Consider the following 23,066-nt stretch of genomic DNA (forward strand, 5'->3'; position numbering starts at 1 on the left):
TCTAACTTTGGTTCTTCTTTTTTGGAGAGACCAGGTGATCAATGTCTCCAGTCAGTCATCTTGAAACAGCCCTAAAAATTTTACATTTTAATTGAGTCCAACTTATGCTTTGATGTGTTGATGTTTGGTGATTTTTATCACCAAACTAAAGATTTCCTAGATTTTCCTTCATGTTATCTTCCAGAAGTTTTATAGTTTACATGTAAGTCAACGGTTTATTTTGGCTTAAAATCTGTGAACAGTGTGTGATCTGTGTCTACACTCATTTTTTTGCATGTGATCTTCCAGAAGTTTTATAGTTTACATGTAAGTCAACGGTTTATTTTGGCTTAAAATCTGTGAACAGTGTGTGATCTGTGTCTACACTCATTTTTTTGCATGTGAATGTCTAGTTTCTCCAGCACCATTTGTCAAAAAGATTATCCTTTCTCCATTGGATTGACTTTGCTTCTTTGTCAAATATCAATTGACTATATTTGTGTGGGTTTCTTTCTGGTCCCCCTATTTTGTTCCACTGATCAATTTGTTTATTCTTTTGCCAGTACCATACTGCCTTGATCACTTTGGTTTTATATTAAGTCTTAAAGTCAGGTAATATCAGTCATCTGACTTTGTTTTTCTTCAGTATTGTGTTAGCTACTCTGGGTTTTTGCCTTTCCATATAAGCTTTAAAAAAGTTTGCTGATATCCACAAAATAACTAGCTCACGTTTTGACTTGGGTTGCACTTAACCTATAGATCAATTTGGGAGGACCTGACATCTTCACAGTGTTGAGTCTTCCTATCCATGAACATGGAATATCTCTCCATTTATTTAGTTCTTTGATTTCTTTCACCAGTCTTGTAGTTTTCCTCATATAGATCTTGTGCATATTTTGTTAGATTTATACCTAAATATTTCTTTTTAAATTATCAATTTTAATGGCTATAAAAGTGCTTAAAAATGAAAATAATCAAGATGCAATATTTACAACCATCAATCTTTTGTGGCCAGACCACCTGTTATCTATTTGTGGCTCACCAAAGTGTTATAACCTATTGGTTAGGAATATTTTTTGGTAAAGAATATCAGTTACTATCACTGATCATGAGACACTAATTAATCTCCCATTGCCACTTCTTTAGTAAGAACTGGACTTGTAGCCACTGCTATGGCTGATATTCCAATGCCTCAAGTGGAGTTACCTTTCCTATACTCAAATGTCCTCTGTTTGTTGCCTGTCATCCCAGCTACTTGGGAGGCTCAAGCAGGGGGACTGATTAGGGCCAGAAGTTTGAGACCAGCCTGAGCAACATAGTGAGACCCAATCTGTAAAAAAAAAAATAAAAAAATAAAAAATTAAAAAATGTCTCTGTCTTTGGGGGACAGGTTCAGATTTGGGAATATTTGTAGGGGGATTTTAGCCTGGCTTTTGTTTACCAGGCCTAGAAATCTTGTTTGCCCTACAGATCAAATTGAGTCCTAGTTGGATGATTGACCACCAGCAAAATCCCCATGAGTCACACTACTCTGAAGTCTACTTGGGTACCACTGCTTATGATTGTACCAGAGCTTCCCTGGCACTGAGGGTTAAGTCATGCACCACTGTTTGTCTTTTGCCAGCCCAGGCTCTCATCCTTCCCATTTAAGTCAGGGAGCTCCTTTTGACTGCAGTGTCTTTCACAACCATCTCTGGCCACAAAGAACAGCCACTTTGGTGCTTGTCAAAGATGGCAGTGCTTCCTTCACCAATGATTCTTTGAAAATCTTGGTGGAGGCCCCCTCAGGGGACACAGTTAAAGAGAGGTAAGCTGGCCACATGTGGAAATACACTGCAATATTTCCATCTCCTTGATATTTTGGATCTTTTCCTGTACATGTACCAGGGAATTTCCTTTTTCTCATCTTCATTTAGCTGAGTCCAGAAGTCAGTTAGTCCATTTAGATGGTACATGGAAACCAGAGTCATTGGGAAGTGAATTCAAATGGACAAATTCAGTTTATTCACACATATACTCTTCAATTTAAATTAGCAGAATCTTGCAATTCTTTCCCTTCTTGGGGTTGACTTCATAGTTGGTCTCCTTGGGTGTGACTGAATCTGGTTCAAGTATTAAGACTGAGAGAAGTCAGAGGTGGTGGGAGAGGGGTGGGAGGAGATCGGCTTCCCTTTCCAAGGTAACTGCCTTAAGTGAGTTCCGAAGAGGATCTTCAAACAAAACAGGAACAGCCTTGTTACATAAGGAAGAGGGCGTGCTTCTCCTGCCAAGGGAGTTTGGGGGCTTGAGTGACTAGGAATCATTCAAGTTTTCTTTTATAGTCCTATTCTTATTCCCAGATTCCCACTCTTTCCTGCTGATAATTATAAAATCTTGTGAGGCTGATAATTCAGTTGACTTTGTAATTTGGCAGTTTGTAGATGAAATTGTGAATTTGGTTTTTCAGTTTTGGCCTTGTGGCTCAATTAACCAAATATTCTTTGAGCTTGGTTGTTTGTTAAAATGCAGCTATTTAAAAGTTGTAAGCTGAGAATTTAGGACTCAGTGCATCACTGCTTTTCTTTAAGTGGTCCAGTTTTAAACTCATCCCTTGAGTTCATTCTTTGAGTTCTTCCTAATCTTCATATTACTATTATTATTATTGACAATGGCCACTTGGTTTCCCAAAGCCTTGTTTGCAGTGGGTGGTTCAATCCAGGTGACCATACCTGGTAATTTACCTAGCTGTCATGCCAAGTGCTTCCACAGCCTGTATTTTCATACTAGCTGAATCTCAGCCTTTATTCCTAATCAGGCCAGACAACCAGTCTCAGGTTCTTCTCATTTCTTCAAAATTCTGTTTCTTACAGTCCCACATTGGGTGATTTTTATTCTGTCTTTTTTCCTACTGTCCTTGTTGGTCTTATTTTGCGTCCTTGAAATTTGGGATAACAGTTTTTGGGTATTGATATGACTCTTTGGAGCCTAATGGTCACTATAATAGGGTGGACAAGTGTGTGTGTGTGGTCTTAAAAGAAAAGCATGGACTGTGTTGGTTTGTGACTTTTCTTTGATCTCTGGGCTATCTGCTCTTTTGGCTAGCAGAGATGATCCAGTTTTCACCTTGAGACAGGTCCCGTCCCTGCCACCTCATATGTGCACATGGGGATTTACAGATTACAGCCGTAAGATGGCCTCCACTGACCTGGTCTCATCCCAGCTTCCCAGCCACCTGTGGGATGGACAGGTGTTCTCTCCTTTGAAATGAGAAAAGAAATGGAGAGGCTTTTTTAAAGATCCCCAGGATTAGCCAGTAGCTGGGCCAAGAATGAAACCCACATCTTCCCATACCCTCAATACTGACCTCTCCATTAGGCTTTTCCCTAACACTTGAAGGGCCCAGCTCAAGAGCATCCATGAGAATGCCCCATACTATCATCTAAATATTCATAAGCAATAGTCAGCTATTGAGTGCTACATAAAACATTCTGTATCCTCCTATATTGACAAATTGCTGCAATTTGGAATTTCCAGGAGCAGATACTGAGACTGAGTTTGTCCTGTATGGTATTTATTAGTGATCAACAGGGAGAGGAGGCAGGAGCAGGCAGAGAGAAGTCCAAATGCATTGTGGACTCCACCAAGTCTCGGCCAACATTAGGTGTCCTAGAGAATATATGGCCCACCAGACGGTCCAGGGCAGGTACAATTTCTGTGCCACTCTTCCTCCATCCCCAGGACAGGGCATACCTTTGGATGAGGGGGCTCCATGCAGGCACAAACCTTGAAAAAGCTGACAGCTGGGTAATACGTCCTTCTTCTAACAAATGTTCCTTCCTAACGACCTGTTCTGCTCAGGCAAGAGCAGCAGGGTAAGAGGACTTCCATCTCTCCCAACTTCTAGACATTCCAGCGCTCACATTCAAGCTCCATACCCCTGACTCAACAGCTGCCTCTGGCCACTCTAGGGCCTAGGGTACATGACACGGTGGCTTGAGCCACCTTGGGGGACAACAAAGAGGCAGGATACCTTCTACCTTCAACACCCTGGAGGCGGGTGGGGAATTCCAGAGTCCTCAGTACCCAGAGACTGGACTAAAACAGGACGGGGCATATCTGCTTTGCATTAGACCTCTTAATTCCTGAGCAACCGGGAGCTGGAGGAGGTCTCTCAAGTAGGGGAGTAGAATAGGAACCCACCCCTCTTGCTCGGGTCAAAGGTATGCTACCAAATATCACACTAAGATGTTGGGAGATTTAAAGGAGGATTTGCACATGGAAGGCTCCGAATTTTTTAGAGAAAGAGACTGAGTCCTAGCTGGCATTAAATAAAGCAATAGCTTAAACAATATCCATGAGATTTTTACTATTAGCGGTATTCCTGGTGTAGCCCTGTCAGGGCTGTCACTCTCTCTCTCTCTCACTCGCCCTGGGCCCCACAATCCTTTCCCGAGGCGGAATCCCCCTGGCGGTGTGGGTCAGGATCGCTCTCTGTCCCCTACCCGCGCCAGGTCCCTGGAGCTGAGCAGAGCAGGGCGCTGTCGGGCGCGTGCGGGAGCCGGGGCCGGGACGAGCACTACCGGGAGCCCGAGCGACAGCGGCCAGGGGAGGGAGGAGGCGGCGAGGCTGAGGAAGACAGTCGGGCCCAGCTTGACGCAGCGGCGGCTGCGACTGAGCAGGCCACCACCAGGGCACCCGGGCCAGCCGCGCCAGCCATCCCTCCGCCTCCTCCTTCAGCTGCTCGGTGCGCGTGGGAGTGAGTGCGTCGCGCGCCCGCGGAGGGTCTCAGGCTCTGGGCATCCTCGGCAAGCGAGCCTGGGCAGAGGGAGGCGCACGAGCGCGCGCGACAGAAGGAGGCGGGGAAAGGAGGGGGCGAGGCGGAGGCGAGCGAACAGGAGGGAGGGACCCGCCCGCCGCGCCCCGGCCGCTGGGCATGTGTGGCCGCAGGCGCCCGACGCTGCCGCTGTCCCGGGGCTGAGCCGCGCCCAGGTGTCCCGGACAGTGCGTGCGCGAGTGTGTGTCCGCGCAGGCGAGCACCGCGCCGGCCCTGAGCCTCGCGTTCGCTCCCCACGGCCGCGGTGCATGTTCGCCTCCTGCCACTGTGTGCCGAGAGGCAGGAGGACCATGAAAATGATCCACTTTCGGAGCTCCAGCATCAAATCGCTCAGCCAGGAGATGAAATGCACCATCCGGCTGCTGGACGACTCGGAGATATCTTGCCACATCCAGGTGTGCGTGGAACTGGGCGAGGGCGCGGGGCACACGCCGGGAGCAGGGCGGGGGGCCTTTGCGGTGGGCATGCCAGGACAAGGAACCCACTCCCGGAGGGGATTGGGGGACTGCTAGAAAGCCAGATTTCGATTCCTCAGCCCTCTGAGGCTTGGGGGCCTTATCCTGGCGTGGGGGGCATGATCCCCTGCAAGCTCCAGGCACGCGTTATCCGCGCCCAGTCCCCTTCCCCTCGCGTGCACCCTGCGCGCGCGTCTCTCTGCGCCCAGACTAGGGGCGCGGGGCAGCTGCCTGCGGAGGGACTCTGGCCCCTCTGGGCCCTACTCCGCCAGGAGATGGGAGCTCTGAGGGCTGAGAGGGGCACCTGCATGTCGCCCACTGGTATTTCCTCCTTTCCTCCACGTGGAGAAGGCATGCATCCGCCAGGTTCACTCATTTCTCTCTCCCGCGCCCAGGCTCTGGAGACGCCCTCAGTCCCGGAACCTGCTTTCCGCTCCGTGTGGGTCCCCCTTACCCTCCGCCGGTGGTCTTCAGTTCTCCGCGTGGGGCGGTGGCGAAGTTTCCCCAGAGTGAGAGAGGCCGGGCTGCCCTGGGCGCCAGCCTTGAGGGATGGAGCGCGCGCGATGCGTCGGACTGGAGCTACCTCGAAAGGAATGTGTGAAGTCTGAGTGTTTCAGAGAAAGGAAAAGAAAGGATTGTGAGGCCAGCAAGTGGGGAGCCCTGCAGGAACCTGGGTCCTGGGAAAAAGCGCCCCGTGGAATCTTGGTGGACATTCACTGTCACCCAAGTTGGAGGAGAAGGCTAGTTGTTTGGGTGAAGGCAGCTTTGCTGGCAGCCCTGTGCTCGGGTAGTAAATGCCTCTGGGCTGTCAGGAGAGCTAGTGTGAGCTGCAAAGGTGTGCGTGCGTGTGCGTGTGCGTATTTGCGGTGGGTGAATATGTAGGCGGGTGAGAGCCCCTCTTCCAGGAACCCAAAGATGCCCCACTCGGTGCGCACACAATCAGGAAAGGTTGTGTCAGGGCTCAGCACAATTAACTTCCGAATTTTAAATCTATTTAACTATTTATCTCTGGGATTTCCTTTCTCACCTACCCTAGTCGAGTCTTGAGGCTCTGGAACTGAGCTGCTTTTTTTTTTTTTTTTTTTTTTTTTTAATACATTTAAATACAGGGCACACCACTCATGTCAGTGGGAGGTGAGTGGGGCAGCATCTCCCAGAGTAGGAATCAGCCTCTAGGCTGTGCAAACCATGAAGGAATGAAAGGACTTTCCCTGTTTTATTTTTATTTAATTTTTGTTAGTGGGAGTGTGTGACCTGTTGGGGGCAGTTGCAATTAATTTGTAACCTGACAGCTGGACAAAAGTCAAGGTAGGAATGTGATGCCCCATGATCTCCCAGGAAAGTAGGCTCCCACTGACTTTTCTGGAGGATCTTGAATTTCATTCTGACCAAGCAGCACTGCTAAACTTAATAATAAAAGGATTAGCAGGATAGGCAGTGTTTCTACTGCCACAAGGGTTGCACAGAAGCATCTGGCATGTACTAATAGTCTTGTGATCCAGAGAGTGTGGTCTGTGCACTTTGCTTGAAGTCCTAAAGTAGGTGTACAGGTCCTTTAACCCATAATGAATGTGTAGATGATGGAGGTGCCATCAGGGAGAGAGGCTGTTGAGGTCTCCTCTGTCTCTCAGCCCTCTTCTGCCCTGTCCCACTTGGTGTTGACATTTTTCCCCTCCCTCAGGATGAAGTCTTCCTTAGAATAATAAATATTCCCCAAAGGACATGTATTTGTTGTCTCATGTTTTGAGAAACAATGAATTGTAGCCAGTCTAACAACAGTTTGAAAAACTCTAGTGCTTATGACCCAACTAGTGCCAAAGAGGTTAAAATGTTATGTTTCAAAATGTTGGCTTGGGTACTGATTTTTCAAAAAATTAGATGTTTATTTTTGTGATTCATCTTTCTCTGCCCTTTCTGCCCCCAAATGAGGATTATTATTTAACCAATTAAAATGAATTAAAATATTTTATTTGGATAACTTTGGACTTCATACTTTCCTAGAGTACTCCAGACCAGGAATTGAAATTGCCCTTCCAGGTATCAGGTTACAAAGACTTCCCATTTGCTTAGAGTGAGAACAAAAGGATTAAAAAACAATGTGAAACAAAGCCATTTGGAATCACTGGCGCTTGTTCTGGGTGAATCCATCTGTGTTTGCTTCCTTCCTTCCTCCTATAGAACTACACAGTTAAAGGATTGTATATACTGTCCACAGAACGTCACCCTCTCTCCATAGCCCACATCTGCCTATCTGAGTTAGGAGCTCTCATCCTTGGTGCCTGCCTGGCTCTAGAGCAGGGGTGTCCAATTTTCTGGCTTCCCTGGGCCACATTGGAAGAAGAAGAATTGTCTTGGGCCACACATAAAATACACTACCACTACTGATAGCTGATGAGCTTAAAAAAAAAATCACAAATAGTCTCATAATGTTTTAAGAAAATTTATGAATTTGTGCTGGGCTGCATCCAAAGCTGTTCTGGGCCACGGGTTGGATGAGCTTGATCTAGAGGCTCTGTAGGAGGAGCAGGAGCTCTTGGACATGTGTTAGTTGTTCACTCCTCTTCACTCCAGGAGTGCTGCCTATGGAGCCCAAAAATAAGTGGGGGAAACTCAAGCCACACATCCTTGGGAGTTCATTAGACTGTGTTCTCTAGTAGGTGAGCATTCCAGATTGAAAGAAAAAAGAGTCACTCAAACAGTTTTCTCTAGTAAGGTGCTGGAGGGTGGCTGCATGTGGTAGATGCAACGGATGATAGAAACCTTTAGGCCTATTGCTTGAGACCATGTGAATAGCTCTAGGTGCCATTTCTTGAGCATCTCTCATGTGCCAGCCTTTTCCACTCATTTATGTCTGCTCTCTACCACCAACCTTTGAGTAGGTATTATTCCCTTCTTTTGGATAAGAAAACTGAACAGCTAATAACTTAAGTGACTTGTTCAAGGCCATATCTCTAAAAAGAGAATGAGCGGCTGGAATTCAAATCCAGAATTGTCTGGATCCAAAGCTTATGCATGTCTTTGACATATTACCCCATAGTTAAAATAGCTGAAGTTTCAGTGAAATTTCCAGACATGGATAGAGGTAAATCCAAGGTAGCGGGGTTTAAACCAGTGACTGGAGGCCAGTTGGGATTCATGATCTGAATGGACAGAGCGACCCTCTTTGCCAGTTTGCAAACTTAATGTGTCCTGAGTCTGTCAGGCAGGCTGGCATCCCAGAGCTGATTGGAATTCCACATCCAAACATCACTGGGGGCCATTTCCACCCCCTGGAAACATGGCATTTGCCTTTAAAGAAACTATATGCGTAAATGCTTTGTTAGGTTCGATGCACAGTGTCCTTATATATCAGACCGTAGTAGCCCCAAATTATGCCTATGCATCAAAAGACGAACCAAGCCAGAAACTAAGGGAGAATTGCCTATTTGTGCTCTGATTACAGGGTGTGATGGTGAAAGTGCATGTGTTTTGTTCCTCTTCAGTGTGCCTTCCATAAGGAGGAGAAGGCAGAGTATTCTCCACCCCCTAAGATCTTTGCATTTACCACCATATAGAGGATAGGAAAGAGCTTTTGCAAAATAACAGCTTTTAAACATTCCTTTTCCAAATCGTATAATTTTGGTGGTATTTGGGCAATGAAAACTTTCAAACATATAACCTAGTGGCCCAGTCTTAGCAGACTGGTGGTCATTTCCAATAAGAGATGTGGAAGTCATTGGCTCTGTCTCTTTTCGCAGGGTCTGGGATGCTGTCCCATCGTATCATTTGCTTGTGAATGTTCAGGTAGGATGCAAGATAGAGGAATTCCAAATAGACAGGGCATAAAGGGGAGTTTGGGATATCAGATAGAGGCCTGGGGAAGGGAAAGTGTTGCTGAATGCTCCTTATTGGGCTTTTCCAATTGAGCTAACCTTTGAAGTCTGGATGTTGTAGGAGGATAAGGTTTGGCTCTAACTCTTCACTCAACCTTGCTACTTCAATTAGAGTGGAGTCCTAGCCATTTTCTATCCACCTCTTTTTTTTTTTTTTTTTTTTTTTAGATACTGGCATTGTCATTCACAGCTCTTGCTAATGAACTTGGCATTTTTAATACTGACTTTTTGAGGTTACATAGACTTTTTACATAGACATTAAGGATGTTTACTGACTCATATATTAATACTTTGGCAAAGCCTGGTAAATGTGGCTGACATAGTTGGAATTGGCTGAAAATTTGTATTTGTATTTGACTAGAAATCCTAGCATAGTGCTTTGCATGCAGTAGGAACACAATAAATACCGATGTAGATTGAATAATTTCCTTTCTAGACTGTTAAATTCACAAGAGTAGGAACATTTTGATGTTCACCGCGGAGTCCCTAATACTTAGAATAGTGCCTGCTATTCTATATAGTATATTATGTGCACATTAAACACCAGTGGAATGGATGAGTGCTAACCTTCCCAATATTTAATCTAGCTCATTACCTGTCAACATGAAGGTAGCATGCCAGCGTTGGATCGGGAATCAGATGTGTGGTTTAGTTATGTTACCAACCAGCTGTGTGATCTTGAGTGAGTCATTTGACATTTGGAGTCAATTTTCTTTTCTTTTGTAAAACAAAAGAATTTGGTTAGATGGATGCTGCAGTTTAAAAAATCTGTGGTTTTATTATGGACTAGATAAATTACATTTGAACGAAGCATTGCTATTGACAAAGTGGTAGTGTTCATATTGTCTCATATGAATTTCATAACTATCAATTATCTCCATTCTATGGATGTTATTGTGTTACTGAGTATTATCTCAATATTGTATTGCTAGATATGGAAAATGAGATTCAGAGAGTTTAGCAGTTTGGGTAACCAAGCAATTAAGTTGGTCAGGACCCAGGTCATTTGACTCAAAATCCAGAGCTCTTTCATCTTTGGAGCACTGCCTCTTGGGACTGGATGATTAGGCTGCTTTTGGCTGCAAGTAAAAGAGTAGCCAAGTTAAAGTGGCCTAAATAATAAGGACACTTAGTATCTTAGCTGGCAAAAAGTCCAGAGGGAGGGCAACTTCAGGGCTGTTCCAAAGCTCTGCCTGGACTTAGTTGCTGCCTCCCGTCTTTTCACTCTGGCATCTTCAGTGCATTAACTGTGTCTCTATAGTCTCCATGATTATGAGGTGGCTGCAGTAATTTTAGATGTCAGTCAGTCACTGCCACATCCACTGTCCAAGAAGAGGTGTTTCCTCATGCATTTCCTTTTTATCACAGAGGAACACTTTCCCAGAGTCCCCATCAGTCTTCCCATCAAATTCTATTGGCCTGGATTGGATCATATGCCCATGCCCTAGCTGCAAAAGTGTCTAGGAATATATGCATCTGGCATCTTTCCTCTCTATAATGGGAATTGGCTTTGCCATTATGGAAGGAATGGAATTATGTGTGTGTGTGTGCATGCACATGTGTGTGGTGGGGAGGAACAGCTGTCGGCTAATCAAGCAGGAGTGTCTTTCAGAATACGTCAAATTGGGTTGCAATTACTGTTACAATAAACCTCTCATGAGAGTTTAGTAAGATGTTATCTCAGCCCTGGCTTTTTTTAGGCAATCTTTGTATCATCAAATTCCAGAACAAGAAAAATTATGAGAGAGTCTTTTGTAGTGTGTTGTTAAATATCATTTCTGCTCTTGTGGAACTGGTGGGTTCTGGGCAGCTAAAAGGCATCTTGTTCAGAGCAGGCACAGCTCTCTTCAGCAGACAAACTTTATGCTTGTTCAAGTGGCATGGTGGCAAAGTGGTCGAGAGCATATGTTCTGGAGTACTGCTTGCTTGGGTTTGAACCTTGGCTCTGCCACTGACTAGCCAGGTGACTTTGGGGAAGTCACTTTTCCTCACTGGGCCTCAGTTTCCTCATCTATAAAGTGGAAATAATAATAACATAGCCCTCATGGACTTTTTGTAAGGATTAAATAAGCATTATATGTCAAGTGCTTAGCTTAGTACCTGGCACATAGTGAGAGCTGAAAAAATAGTGACTGTTATCTTAGTGCTTTGTGAAACTATATTAGAGGTAATCCTAAGTGGTGGGAAGGCTTTGACTTAGAATCAAATGACTTTAAGCCTAAACTCCATCCCTTTCTGATGGTGCAGGACCTTAAGCAAGTCACTGGGCCTCCTGTTCTTCATCTGAGAAATGAGAGTAATAATTCCTCAATTGCCAATCTCCATTGGGTTGTTGAGATGGTTTATGTAAAAGCATGTTGTAAATGTTAAAATATCACCCAAATACAGAATACTATTCTAATCAATTTAGTTGAAAAAAAGGATAGCTTCTTATCTGTTGAAATGGGAATGACATTATCATGTGCAAACCTATATCTGTGCTAAATATCAGGCCCCATGATGATCCTGCTGGTGAAATCCAAGCTAGGTCCAGCTGGCAGCCACAATTTTCTGCTAGTAAGGACAATTCAACACTTTTCTCTACCAAGCTCTTCTGGAATGCCATTCAGAGTCTACTGAAAATCAGACACAAAAGGAATAGAGGAGAGAGGCAGTTTGTTAAATACTGTGGCACAGCTCTGACGTTTTTAGACCTAGATTATATGGGCCAGTTCTTTATATTAAGCATATCCTAAAAAAAATGTAATGTTATTCCAATGGTCTGCTAAGATCTTATCTCTTGATATTTTCAAAGCAAAGGCAAAGCGTATTGACTTCAGGGAGCATACAATACTATTAGCTGCACATTGTTTGAGCGGTGTATCCGCTAGAATTCTTTCAACTACATGTAACAAATTCTAATTCAAACTGGCTTTAACATTAAGGATGTTTACTGACTCATATATTCAGAAGTCTTGAATTACGTGTTTAATTCAAGGACTGTGGCTCTGTTTCTCTGGGGTTCCTTTGCCTCTTCTTGCCATTTGTGATGGCTCCATCCTCAGGCTGGTAGTGAAATGGTTACAGCAGTGCCAGTTCTCACATTTTCATAGGATACCCTCCAGAGGAAGAGAGAAGCCGCTTTCAATTCAGCATCCCAAGCAGAAGTGTGCAGTCATTCTGATTGGACCTCCCAGGTCACATGCTCACCCCGGAAGCAGTGACTATGCCCAGGGGAACAGAATGTACTGATTAGCTTAAGGTGCAGAACTCGACCCTGGGACTCAGGGTGAAATCAACTTCCCCTGTGGTGATGTTCTGCCTGGGGAAGAGCAAATACCTAAAATCAGATGGGAGTCAGGGGGAAATGGCTCCTAAAAAGATAATCCACAATACCTACTCTAGATGCTGTGTCTAGGGTAGGTGGTTCTCAAAGTGTGGTCTGGGGAAACCTGGAAGTCCCTGTGATCCTTTCATGGAGGCCATGCTGTTAAAAGAAGTATTTTCAAAATAATACTAAGATATTGTTTGCCTTTTTGGATAACAGTTTTATTGAGATATAGTTCACATTCCTTGTAGTACACCCACTTAAGGTATACAATTTTTGATATATTTGGATAGTTGTGCAGTCATCACCACAATCAATTTTAGAATATTTTCATCATCCCCAAAATGAACCTTTGCCCTTTAGCAGTCATACCTCCATTTCCCTCCAGACCTCCCAGTCCTAGGCAACCACTAATCTACTTCCTGTCTGTATATATTTGTCTATTCTGGACATTTGATAAAAATGGAATCATAAAATATGTGAACTTCTGTGTCTGGCTTCTTTCACTTAGCACAATGTTTTCAAGGTTTATCCACATTGTAGCATGGGTCAGTACTTCCTTCCTTTTCCTTGTTGAATAGTAGTCCATTGCATAGATATATCACATTTTGTTGATCCATTCATTAGTTGATGAACATTTGGGTTGATGAACATTTTGGCTACTATGAATAATGTTGCCATGAACATTCCTGAAAAAGCTGCTCTCTAGACACGTTTCTTTTCTCTTGGGTGTATACCTAAAAGTGAAATTACTAGTCATACGGTAACTCTGTGTTTAATCTTTTGAATAACTGTCAAACAGTTTTTCAAAGTGGCTGCACCGTTTTACATTCCCACCAGCAGTGTAGGAGGGTTTCAATTTCTTCACATCCTCTTCAACACTTGTTATTTATCTATCTGTTTGATTATAACCGTTCTAAGTGGGTGTGGAGTGGTATCTCATTGTGGTTTTGATTTGCATTTCTCTGAAGGCTAAAGTTGAGCATCTTTTCATGTGTCTATTAGCCATTTGTACATCTTCTTCAGACAACTGCCCATTTAGACCTTTTGCCTATTTTAAAATGGGTTGTCTTTTATTTTTAAGTTGTAAGAGTTCTTCATATATTTTGGACACAAACCCTTTATACAATAAATGATTTGCAATTTTTTCCCCCATTCTGTGGGATATCTTTTACTTTCTTGATGGGGTCAAAAAAGCTTTTAATTTTGATAAAGTCCAATTTATATATAATTTTTGTTGCTTGTATTTGTGATGCCATAGCTAAGAACTGTTGCCCAATTCAAGGTAATAAGGACTTATGCCTATGTTTTCATTAAGCAGTTTTATAGTTTTAGCTCTTATATTTAGGACTTTGATCCATTTTTAAAATTGATACATAGTTCGCATACCATAAAATTAATCATTTTAAAGTGTACAATTCAGTTGATTTTCATATATTCATAAGACTTTGCAACTGCAATCACTCCCTAATTCCAGAACATTTTCATCACCCCAGAATAAATCTGTACCTATTAACAGTCACTCCCCATCTTTGATCCAGTTTGAGTCAATTTTTGTATATGGTGTGAGGTAGGGGTCCAACTTTATTCTTTTGCATGTGGATATCCAGTTGTCCCAGCACCATTTGTTGAAAAAAATAACTCTTTTCCCCATTGAATTATCTTGTCACTCTGATGAGATGTTGTTTACCTTTTCCACTTTCAGTCTTTCAGAAGTGTACAGTGGAATTTTCTAGAGGCTACAAGATCTGTGATATTACAACACACTGAATGAAGAAGCATATGTGAGAATACACCTCTTCGTTGAGTCAGTCATTAATGATATTTGCAAAAAATGTAAAACAATGCTCCTTTTATCACTATTTTGTAAAATATAGCTATTTTTAAGCAAAAATATGTTACTTACATTAATGTACAGTGGGTTTATTGTTATTTTTAAATGAATCAATAATTGAATATTTTGGATAATTCTATAGATATATAATATAAACAAAGGTTTTACAGATACTCAGCAGAGTAAAGGAGTTTTGAGGCCAACATACTGAAGAATTGCTGGGTGCAGTGGCTGGTGCCTGTAATCCCAGCACTTTGGGAGGCTGAGGTGAGCAGATCGCATGAACCCAGGAGCTTGAGACCAGCCTGGGCAACATGGTGAAACCCTGGGTTTATAAAAAATACAAAAATTTGCTGGGATTGGTGCATGCCTGTAGTCCCAGCTACTTGGGAGGCTGAGGTGGGAGGATTGCATAAGGTAGGGAGGTGGAGGCTGCAGTGAGCCGTGACTGTGCCACTGCACCCCAGCCTGGGTGACAGTGAGACCCTGTCTCAAAAAAAAAAATTGCTGGTTTAGGTTACTGTCCATTTATTGAACTTCCAGAAAAATTTAAAAAATCCAAAATTAAGTAAAACAAAGTAGAACTTATATGCATCTTCTATGCCTCCAAGAACATAAATTACAAGTACCCCAAGTGATGTCAGTTAAATAAAAAACACTTTTTTTTAATTTAACATGTTCACAGAAAATATGTACATTATATTTGGAATTCTTAGTAGTAACTATGCATATGTGTGTGTGTGTGTTTTGTCTGCGTTTATATTCAAAATATTAACAGTAGAAGGGCAAGGCCAAGCTCTACTGTAATAAGCATTCTCTAATTGCACTTGCTCTCTAACTGAATCCTAACTTTTTAAACTCTAATAATTGTATAAAGCTGTGTCTTGTTTTGAGACCCTTCTTTAGATCATGGAAAATATACAGCTAAACATGAAGTGTTTAAACTGTAAACCATTTGAATCAGGCCCATTAGTCACTTGAATTATTAAGTTCTTACTTCTTTTTCTGAGTAGGCATTTTGGGAAAACAGAAAAATGTTGCAGAAATGCAAATATCAGAATTTATTCTACGAGAATCTGAGATTCACATGGCATAAGTGTTAGGCATTGGGAAGATAACATGGCCCTCTTTTAGTTCTCACCCTGTGATGGAGAATTTCAAGTTGCTCTTCCCATGAAGTAGGAGAGAGCCAGATGTGGAATCCAGAGATGGGAAAAATAATGGGACTAGGGTCAGGAGCCAGTTGGGCAGATTTTGCAGCTGAGGTTTGAACTTGACTCAGGCTCAGAAGAGTCAAGTTCAGCATTGAGCCCTGGGAGAAGTGTGTAAGTGCTTCTCAGTCGGATGTTCCTGTGGAGTTTCTCTGTTCTTCAAATGCAGACTCGGATTCAGGAAGTCTTGGGAAGAATCCTGAAATTTGACATTTTTAGCATGCTTCCAGGTGGTGCTTGTGTGGCTGGTCTGTGGACCACATCTGGAATAGTCAGACATTAGTGGAATTTACCTTTCTCCTAATACTATTGCTAAGCTCCTTGAGTGGAGGGATCTGTTCCTTTTGTTCCTCCCTCGATTGTGCCTCACTGGGCACATTTCTTTCAGCAGATGTTCAATGAGTGTGGGTAAGTAAGTGAATAAATAAAGAAATCCATCCTGGTGTGTCTATCACAGGTATAATGGAGTGCTGATTAGACACTGTTGCTGGGTATGGAATGATTCTGTTTGACTATTTGTTCCAAGCAAATCAAGAGATTGTTTTTTCAAACGGAATTTCCCATGGCAAATCTGATGAAGTGTTGCATGTCCATGAGAGCACACGGGACTACGGTTAGTGACTGCCTTGTCGTCCCTCTGGGCCAGGCTTCCCAGTCTTGCTTTCCTGTACACTGGACTCCTGGTGGTATTTCTGAAAAGCTCAGGCAATATCTCGGCACAAACAAGTCATTGTGTATAAGCCAGCAGTGCCTGGAAGCCCCTGGAGGCATAGGGGCCCCAGCTGTTCCTACTTGCAGAAGTGACTCTGAGGGACGATGACCCTGGAGGGCCATACAAAATGCATTCCAGTTGTAAATTAAGCTCTGGAGCTGTTTGCTTTGTTGATTCTCCCTGAAGGTGCAGGATGGAAAGGAGGGGCCCACTTTAGCAAAAAGAAAGAAAAAAAGAACCTTATTCTAAAAAGGAAGAGCATTTGTTTTGATCAAGAAGTTATGTTTTTCAAAAGTAAATTAAAGTTTGTTTGAAACAACGTCAATCTTATTCGATAAACATTTGTTAAATATCTTCTATATTCCTAGCCCAGAGCTGGAAGTAGAGATACAAAAGAAAATAAAATCAGCTATCAAGAGGCTCGCAGTCAGTCAGGGGGAAGACAGAAAGGATAGTGATGTGAGGATGAAATGACGGATGTAGAGACAGGTAAATGCAGGTGGAAGACCAAGAGGATGCACCAAGATCAGGCTGGGGCATCAGTAAGTACTCTGGTATAGATGAATCTTGATTAATAATTAAAGGACAAGTGGAAGTAAATTCTTTCAGAAGGAGAAAAAGGGCATTACAAGCAAAGTGATCTCTTGCTTGGTGTAAAACCCTAGGCATGAAACATGATGACTGAATCTGGGAGTTAAGGAAAGGAGAATCTGGGATGAGTTCCACATGGTTAGTTTCAACAACTGGGTAATGGAGATGCCATTCCAGGAGAGACAGACCTGGTCACATAATTTATGTCGTCCTGTGCAAAATGAAAATGCAGAGCTTGTTAAAAAATTGTTAAGAATTTCAAAGTGGTGATAACAGACCATTAAGCCAAGTACAGGGTCCTTCTAGGCACGGGTCCCTGAGCAAATGTGCAAGTCACACACCTGTGAAACTGACACTGAGGAGATAAACTAGAGGAGAAGCAGGTTGGGGGAAGAGAGGATGAGTTCCATTTTGGGTATGTTGATTTTGAAGTGCCTGTAGGGCATCTGACTGGAGAATTCTCAGTAGACAGTTGGATATAAGGAATGAAAGTTACCAGAGACACAGGTCTGACATTGAGGCAGAAGTAAGGGAGTCGTTAATGTCCTTGCAAGTGGTGGCAGAAACCATGTGGTATGAACAAAACTGCTATGACAGGTCTTCCTTTTTTGTCTGTATTTCTGCTTGGGGCAGACTTGTAGATCAAATCAATGAATTGTGAGCTCTGGACATCTTTCCAACAGTACTTGATCATTTTTCCTTTGTTAGGCAACTCCAACTGAACCAGAGCTGGTCTCTATTTTCTTCTACAAATGGGGCAGCCAAACCAGGGTTGTCAGTGGAAAGCCATTTTTCTGTCCTTACTCTTCATGGCCTAGCTTGGACTTGCAAATGAAAAAGACCTCTTTCCGTTTTCAAGTTCTGAGTTTCAAAGCATACCATTTTCTTTCCAGGGAAGTTGCCCTTTGAGACAGTGTCAGGAGCATTAAGTAGATAATACATTTTAAAATCCTATCAACATGGTACAAAATTAATCATGTTACATGAGGAGTAGCTTTGCTGCGATAATTTACCTTTATTTAGTATTTGTTTGTATCTCAGATATCTTTTATGGCAAATTTTGTTTTGTGTGTAGTTTTCAGGGAGTTTTTGTGAAAATTAAAATAATTCAAGTTCTATAAAATTGCTCAGACAATAATCTAATATTAATAATGTAATGACCTGAATCTTAGATGTACAATAGAGTTTTATCTGAAGATATCTATGTATAATGCTAACGTTTGAAATACTATTATTCTGTAGCAGGGGAAAGCAATTAGCATGTCAACAGATCAGGGTTTGGCTTATAATCTCTCACCTCAGAAGTATAATTTGTTGCTTTAAAACTCTAGTCCTTGATGCTAAACATTAATCTGGAAAGTCAAGATTAACTGAACCAAGGTCTTTACACATAAACTGAAAATTCAAACACAATAATGTTTACTGATGGATATGATGATAAAATCAAGCAGTCTTAAAAAAATCAGTAACTAGTTAGCCTTATTAGTAGAAGAGAGGACCAACACCTAATTAATCAGTTGGCTAATAATTCTTCCTTGATGTTTCTAGCTAATGTTATTTTTTGGCTGATCTGTACACGTTACTGTCCATCTTTGTCATCTGTACCTTGTGTAGGTATTGTCTACAATGTTATGACCTGTTGAGTATTTATTGGTTCTTTGTTTAGCAGCAACCTTTCTCTACACTTACAGTCCTCTTGATATCCTTGAGTATAATAATAATAACATGTATTACATTGATTAAATTGAGACTGATTTAAACAGAGATGTTATAGGATTGGTTCAATGTCTCATATTTAGCAAGCTTAGGGTGGGGTATTGTGTCTTGAGTTTTAGGTTTGCTCTTATTACACTAAATACTACCATTATTTTGTTTTTGAATGTTCTTGGTAGTCTAAATGATGTAATTCCTTTCCACTGACAACTTTTTTTAATAGCTCAAGAGAAAAGCCATACACAGATCACACCTCTGGGTAGAAAAAGCATATTGATGTTTTAGAACTGTCATCCAAGGACACCGTTTAAGTTCTTTCCCTGTCTACTTTCTTTTTGTAACCTGTGGCTGAATGTACATCCAAATAAAATTGCAGTCAACTTGCTATGGTTATATGAGTATTTTGTCATCTAATATAACTAGATTCCTTTTACATATTTGGCATGGTACAAATATTACTTGTAGTTTGAAATTTCAAATTAACTCCCCAGAAGTTGTAAAAAGAAAAAAAGGCAGGGTGATGCTAATAAAATTTTCTATCTGTCCTTTAAGGTAATTTGCCTTGTAGTTTTGAGATTGACTCTGGAAGTCAAAATCTAGCAATGCAGAGCATGGTATTTAGAGGACTTTTAGAAAAATAGGAAAACAATGTATTATTATTATTATTTTGCTTAGGCACTAGCCACTGTCATGTCAGGCTCTCTTTGTTTTGAAGGCTAAGGCAGGAGAGTAATAAACTCTATGGAGTAGGGATGGAAATACACTTCAGGATATTTTATGCCACCTGGAACCTTATCAAGGATAACTTCACCTCCTGTGTTCCCAGACCTCAGGGGAGAAGTATTTCTGCTGAGGGTCATCCTGACACAAGGGGGCACCTTGAGTGACATCTTTTGCCTCCAAGTTTGAAGACATAGTTTTTCCACCATCTATAGATGGCACTTTCTTTGTTCAGTGCTGATTAAAAGGAAAAAAAAAAGCGGAAAAGTTATACAGTAATTCAAGGGCAGCTGTGAAGCCTGAGTTTGCAGTGCCAGCAGCAGTGTGGTAATTTGAGAATAGCAAATTAGAAGGACAAAGCAGATTTTAATCATATGCCACAGAGAGGAAGGTGATTTAAGTTTATCTCCAAATTGTACCTCTATTAGAGAAAGGAAAGCTTTTAATGCTATTATCCAATATATAGTTAAAGATTACTTTTTTCCTTTCCCCAGTCTTTCTTTAGTGTGTTTACTGGGTCAGAAATGGCAGCCTTTTTTAGACTTGGCAAAAGTAGTTTGAAAAATATTTGTTTTTTATAATTACAGATGTAATTTATGTACATAAATAAAATAAAAATACCCTGTAACTTCATTACCCAGAAAAAAAAAGAAATGGCAGACTTTTTCTCCCTTAGTGTATTGAGAGTTGTTAAATATAAAATAGAAAACATTTTCTTGGTGTTATGGGAAATGGGGAGAGAGAGAGATAGAGAGGGAGAGATTGTGAGCTTCTCGTCTGAAGACAGAACTGAAGACTTAAGAAAATATCTTCATCTATCTATCTATCTATCTATCCATCCATCAAACTATCCATTAATTCATTCATCATTTATCCACTCTTCCACTCATCCACCAACCCACCCATCCACTCATCCACTTTTCCACCCATCCATCCATCCATCCATCCATCCATCCATCCATCCATCCATCCTCCATCCATCCATCCATCCTCCATCCATCCACCAAACAAACATTTATTGAATACCTCTGTTGGGGACTGCTCTGAGTAGCAGAGTTACAAAAAGATAAATAAGAATTAATCCTTGTCAATCTAGTAGAAAAGACAGACAGACACATAAACAGATTTAAAGTAGCACTATTATGATAGAAAAACACTAGGATGTTATTGGAGCTCATAAAGGGGTCAATAGTAGAGCCAGAGTGTGGCTTGGGGAAAGGCATAACCTTTCTTTAACCTCTAGTGGCTCTCCTCCAATGTTACTGCTTTTAAAAATATATTATTTGTGGTTTATTTCTTTCTCCTTATTTATTTTTATTGTGGCAAAAAAATATATGTAACAGAATTTACCATGTTAGCCATTAAAAAAAATTTTTTTTCTTGTGCGGTGCCTGTGCCTTGCACAGCCCCTGGACAGGCACAGCTGCCTGCTCCCCAACCGCCGAAGGCTGCTCTACCCCTCTGTTCTTGCTGCCGCGAGCATAGGAGCTTGGGCTGGGCAAAGCTCAAGGGGACACCGTGTTAGCCATTTTTAAGTGTGCCGTTTAGTGGCATTAAGTAGTTCACATTGTTGTGCAACCGTAATCACCTTCCAAAGTTATTACTTATAAAAGAGATATTCTTTGAAATGGATCACTGATATTTTCTCACTCACATTTCAAGTGTGAATACGAGCATCTTTAAAAACTTTGTTCTTTTTCCTGCAAATGTCTCAGCCAAAGTTGTACCTTGCTATAAAATGTGATTTCAAGACAAGTCCCACACCCGCTTCCTTGGTTCCTACTAGGCGTTCACCCTCAGCGTGTCTCCTGTATAGATATGCTGGAGCAGCCACTGAGGGGCCCTAATCCAGCCTGGGAAGGGCCAACAAGATTTTCTGGTGTAGGTGATGCCTGAGATGAGCTTTAAGGAAAAAACAGATATTGTCTGGCTAATAAATGGGGAAGTGTGTTGAGAAAAGGTGCAGTTAGGGAAAGAAGGACATTCTAGCAAAGGTTGAGCATAGAGGAAGACATAACATTTATGGGGAACTGAAAGAAAGAAATGCATTATACTTTTATACATCAAGAAAGAATTCCTTACTGTGCAGTGGGGAGCTGGCATTACCTGCTTAGACTGTGCAGATGGTGGAGTGGAGGTCAGAGTCTAGAAAACAATGTTGGCCACTGTTTATTAGGGAATAATTAAGACAACTCCTCCATTGAGTCATGGTTTGTTACTAGCTTGGCTCACACTTGGGCAAGATTCGTAGGGTGTTTTGTTTCAGACTTTGAATGCCTTAGTGCTTTTTGAAAAGCCCCACCCTGAGGCACATTAGTGTTTGCCAGTTCTTTTTTTTTTTGGAGGGGTGGTGACAGAGTCTCACTTTGTCACCCGGGCTAGAGGGCAGTGGCACCATCACAGCCCACTGCGGCCTTGAATTCCTGGGCTCAAGTGCTCCTCCTGCTCTAGCCTCATGAGTAGTTGGGACTACAAGTGGTGCCACTATGCCAGGCTAATTTTCTTTTTAACTTTTATTTGTAGAGAAGGGGTTTTGCTATGTTTTCCAGGCTGAGTTTGCCAGTTCTTAGTTAAGGTTTTAAATTTCTATGTGCTGTTGGGATGGTGATAGTTTCACAACTTGTGACCTTCAGCGATGAAGCAAGTCTTTCTTACTATGACCAGGAAATTAGGAGACCTTTTCCTTTTTTTTTTTTTTTTTTGTTTTTTGAGATGGAATCTTGCTCTTGTCACCCAGACTGGAGTGCAGTGGTGTGATCTCAGCTCACTGCAACCTCCATCTCCCGGGTTCAAGCAATTCTCCTGCCTCAGCCTCCCGAGTAGCTGGGATTACAGGTGCCAACCACCACACCTGGCTATTTTATTTTATTTTTTGTATTTTTAGTAGACACAGGGTTTCACCATGTTGGTCCGGCTGGTCTCAAACTCTTGATCTCAGGTGGTCCACCCGCCTCAGCTTCCCAAAGTGCTGGGATTACAGGCGTGAGCCACTGCAACGAGCCGGAGACCTTTTCAAAGCAACTTACCCCATTAAGCTGTTAGAGTAGTCATGAGCCCAGCTAGAGAGGGTCTGATGTCAGCAATTGCAGAAATTCCAGGAAATAAGTATTGAACAGTATTGAAAGGCCTTCTTATGCATAGTAGACCAGTGCTGTCTGGTAGAACTTTTGCAGTGATAGCACTGTTCTGTATCTGTGCTGTCCAGTTTAGTAGCCACTAGCCTCACATGGCTATTGAGCCCTTGCAATGTGACTAGTATGACTGAGGAACTGAATTTTCATAGCTATTTAATTTCAACTCATTAAAATTTAAGTTTACATAGTTACACATGCTAGTGGCTACCACACTGGACAGTGCAGTGATAGTCTGTTAATGGTAGCTAACTCTGGAAGCAGAGAGGAATTGAATAAAGGTGGGGGCAGTGCAGGAAAGCTTTGCATTACATACATCTGTGTCATCTGAGCCTTTGGTAAGCATGTGTTACTTTCATAACTTCAAAACCATATGAAATTTTTCAGCAAATACACTTGCTTTTATTTTCAGAGAGAACTTAGAAAGTTGGAAAGGATTTTAGATTTTTAATCCCATGCCTGCATGTTTCTCCAGGAGCATCTGAAGTCCAGGGAGGGAAGGGATTAGTCTGGTGAGTGATACACAGATTAGGACCCAGGCATCTGGACCCCATTTTCATATTCCTTTTTTTAAAATTATACTTTAAGTTCTGGGATACATGTGCAGAATGTGCAGGTTTGTTACATAGGTATACATGTGCCATGGTGGTTTGCTGCACCCATTAACCCGTCATCTACATTAGGTATTTCTCCTAATGCTATCCCTCCCCTTGCCCCTCATCCCCCAA

General features: G+C 42.1%; 1 protein-coding gene across 2 annotated transcripts in view; it reads left to right on the plus strand.

Moving 5' to 3' along the window:
- The first annotated feature begins 4,581 nt into the window (after positions 1-4,581).
- Positions 4,582-23,066, plus strand: part of LOC105498745 (FERM domain containing 3) — a 294,366-nt gene continuing 275,881 nt past the window's right edge. For both annotated transcript variants that reach the window (XM_011771041.2, XM_011771039.2), the window contains exon 1: positions 4,582-5,187. In XM_011771041.2, the coding sequence (XP_011769343.2) occupies positions 5,041-5,187 (147 nt within the window). In that variant the 5' untranslated portion in view covers positions 4,582-5,040. The remainder of the gene's footprint in view (positions 5,188-23,066) is intronic.

The sequence above is a fragment of the Macaca nemestrina genome, chromosome 14, assembly GCF_043159975.1.
Source record: "Macaca nemestrina isolate mMacNem1 chromosome 14, mMacNem.hap1, whole genome shotgun sequence".
Lineage (NCBI taxonomy): Eukaryota > Metazoa > Chordata > Mammalia > Primates > Cercopithecidae > Macaca > Macaca nemestrina.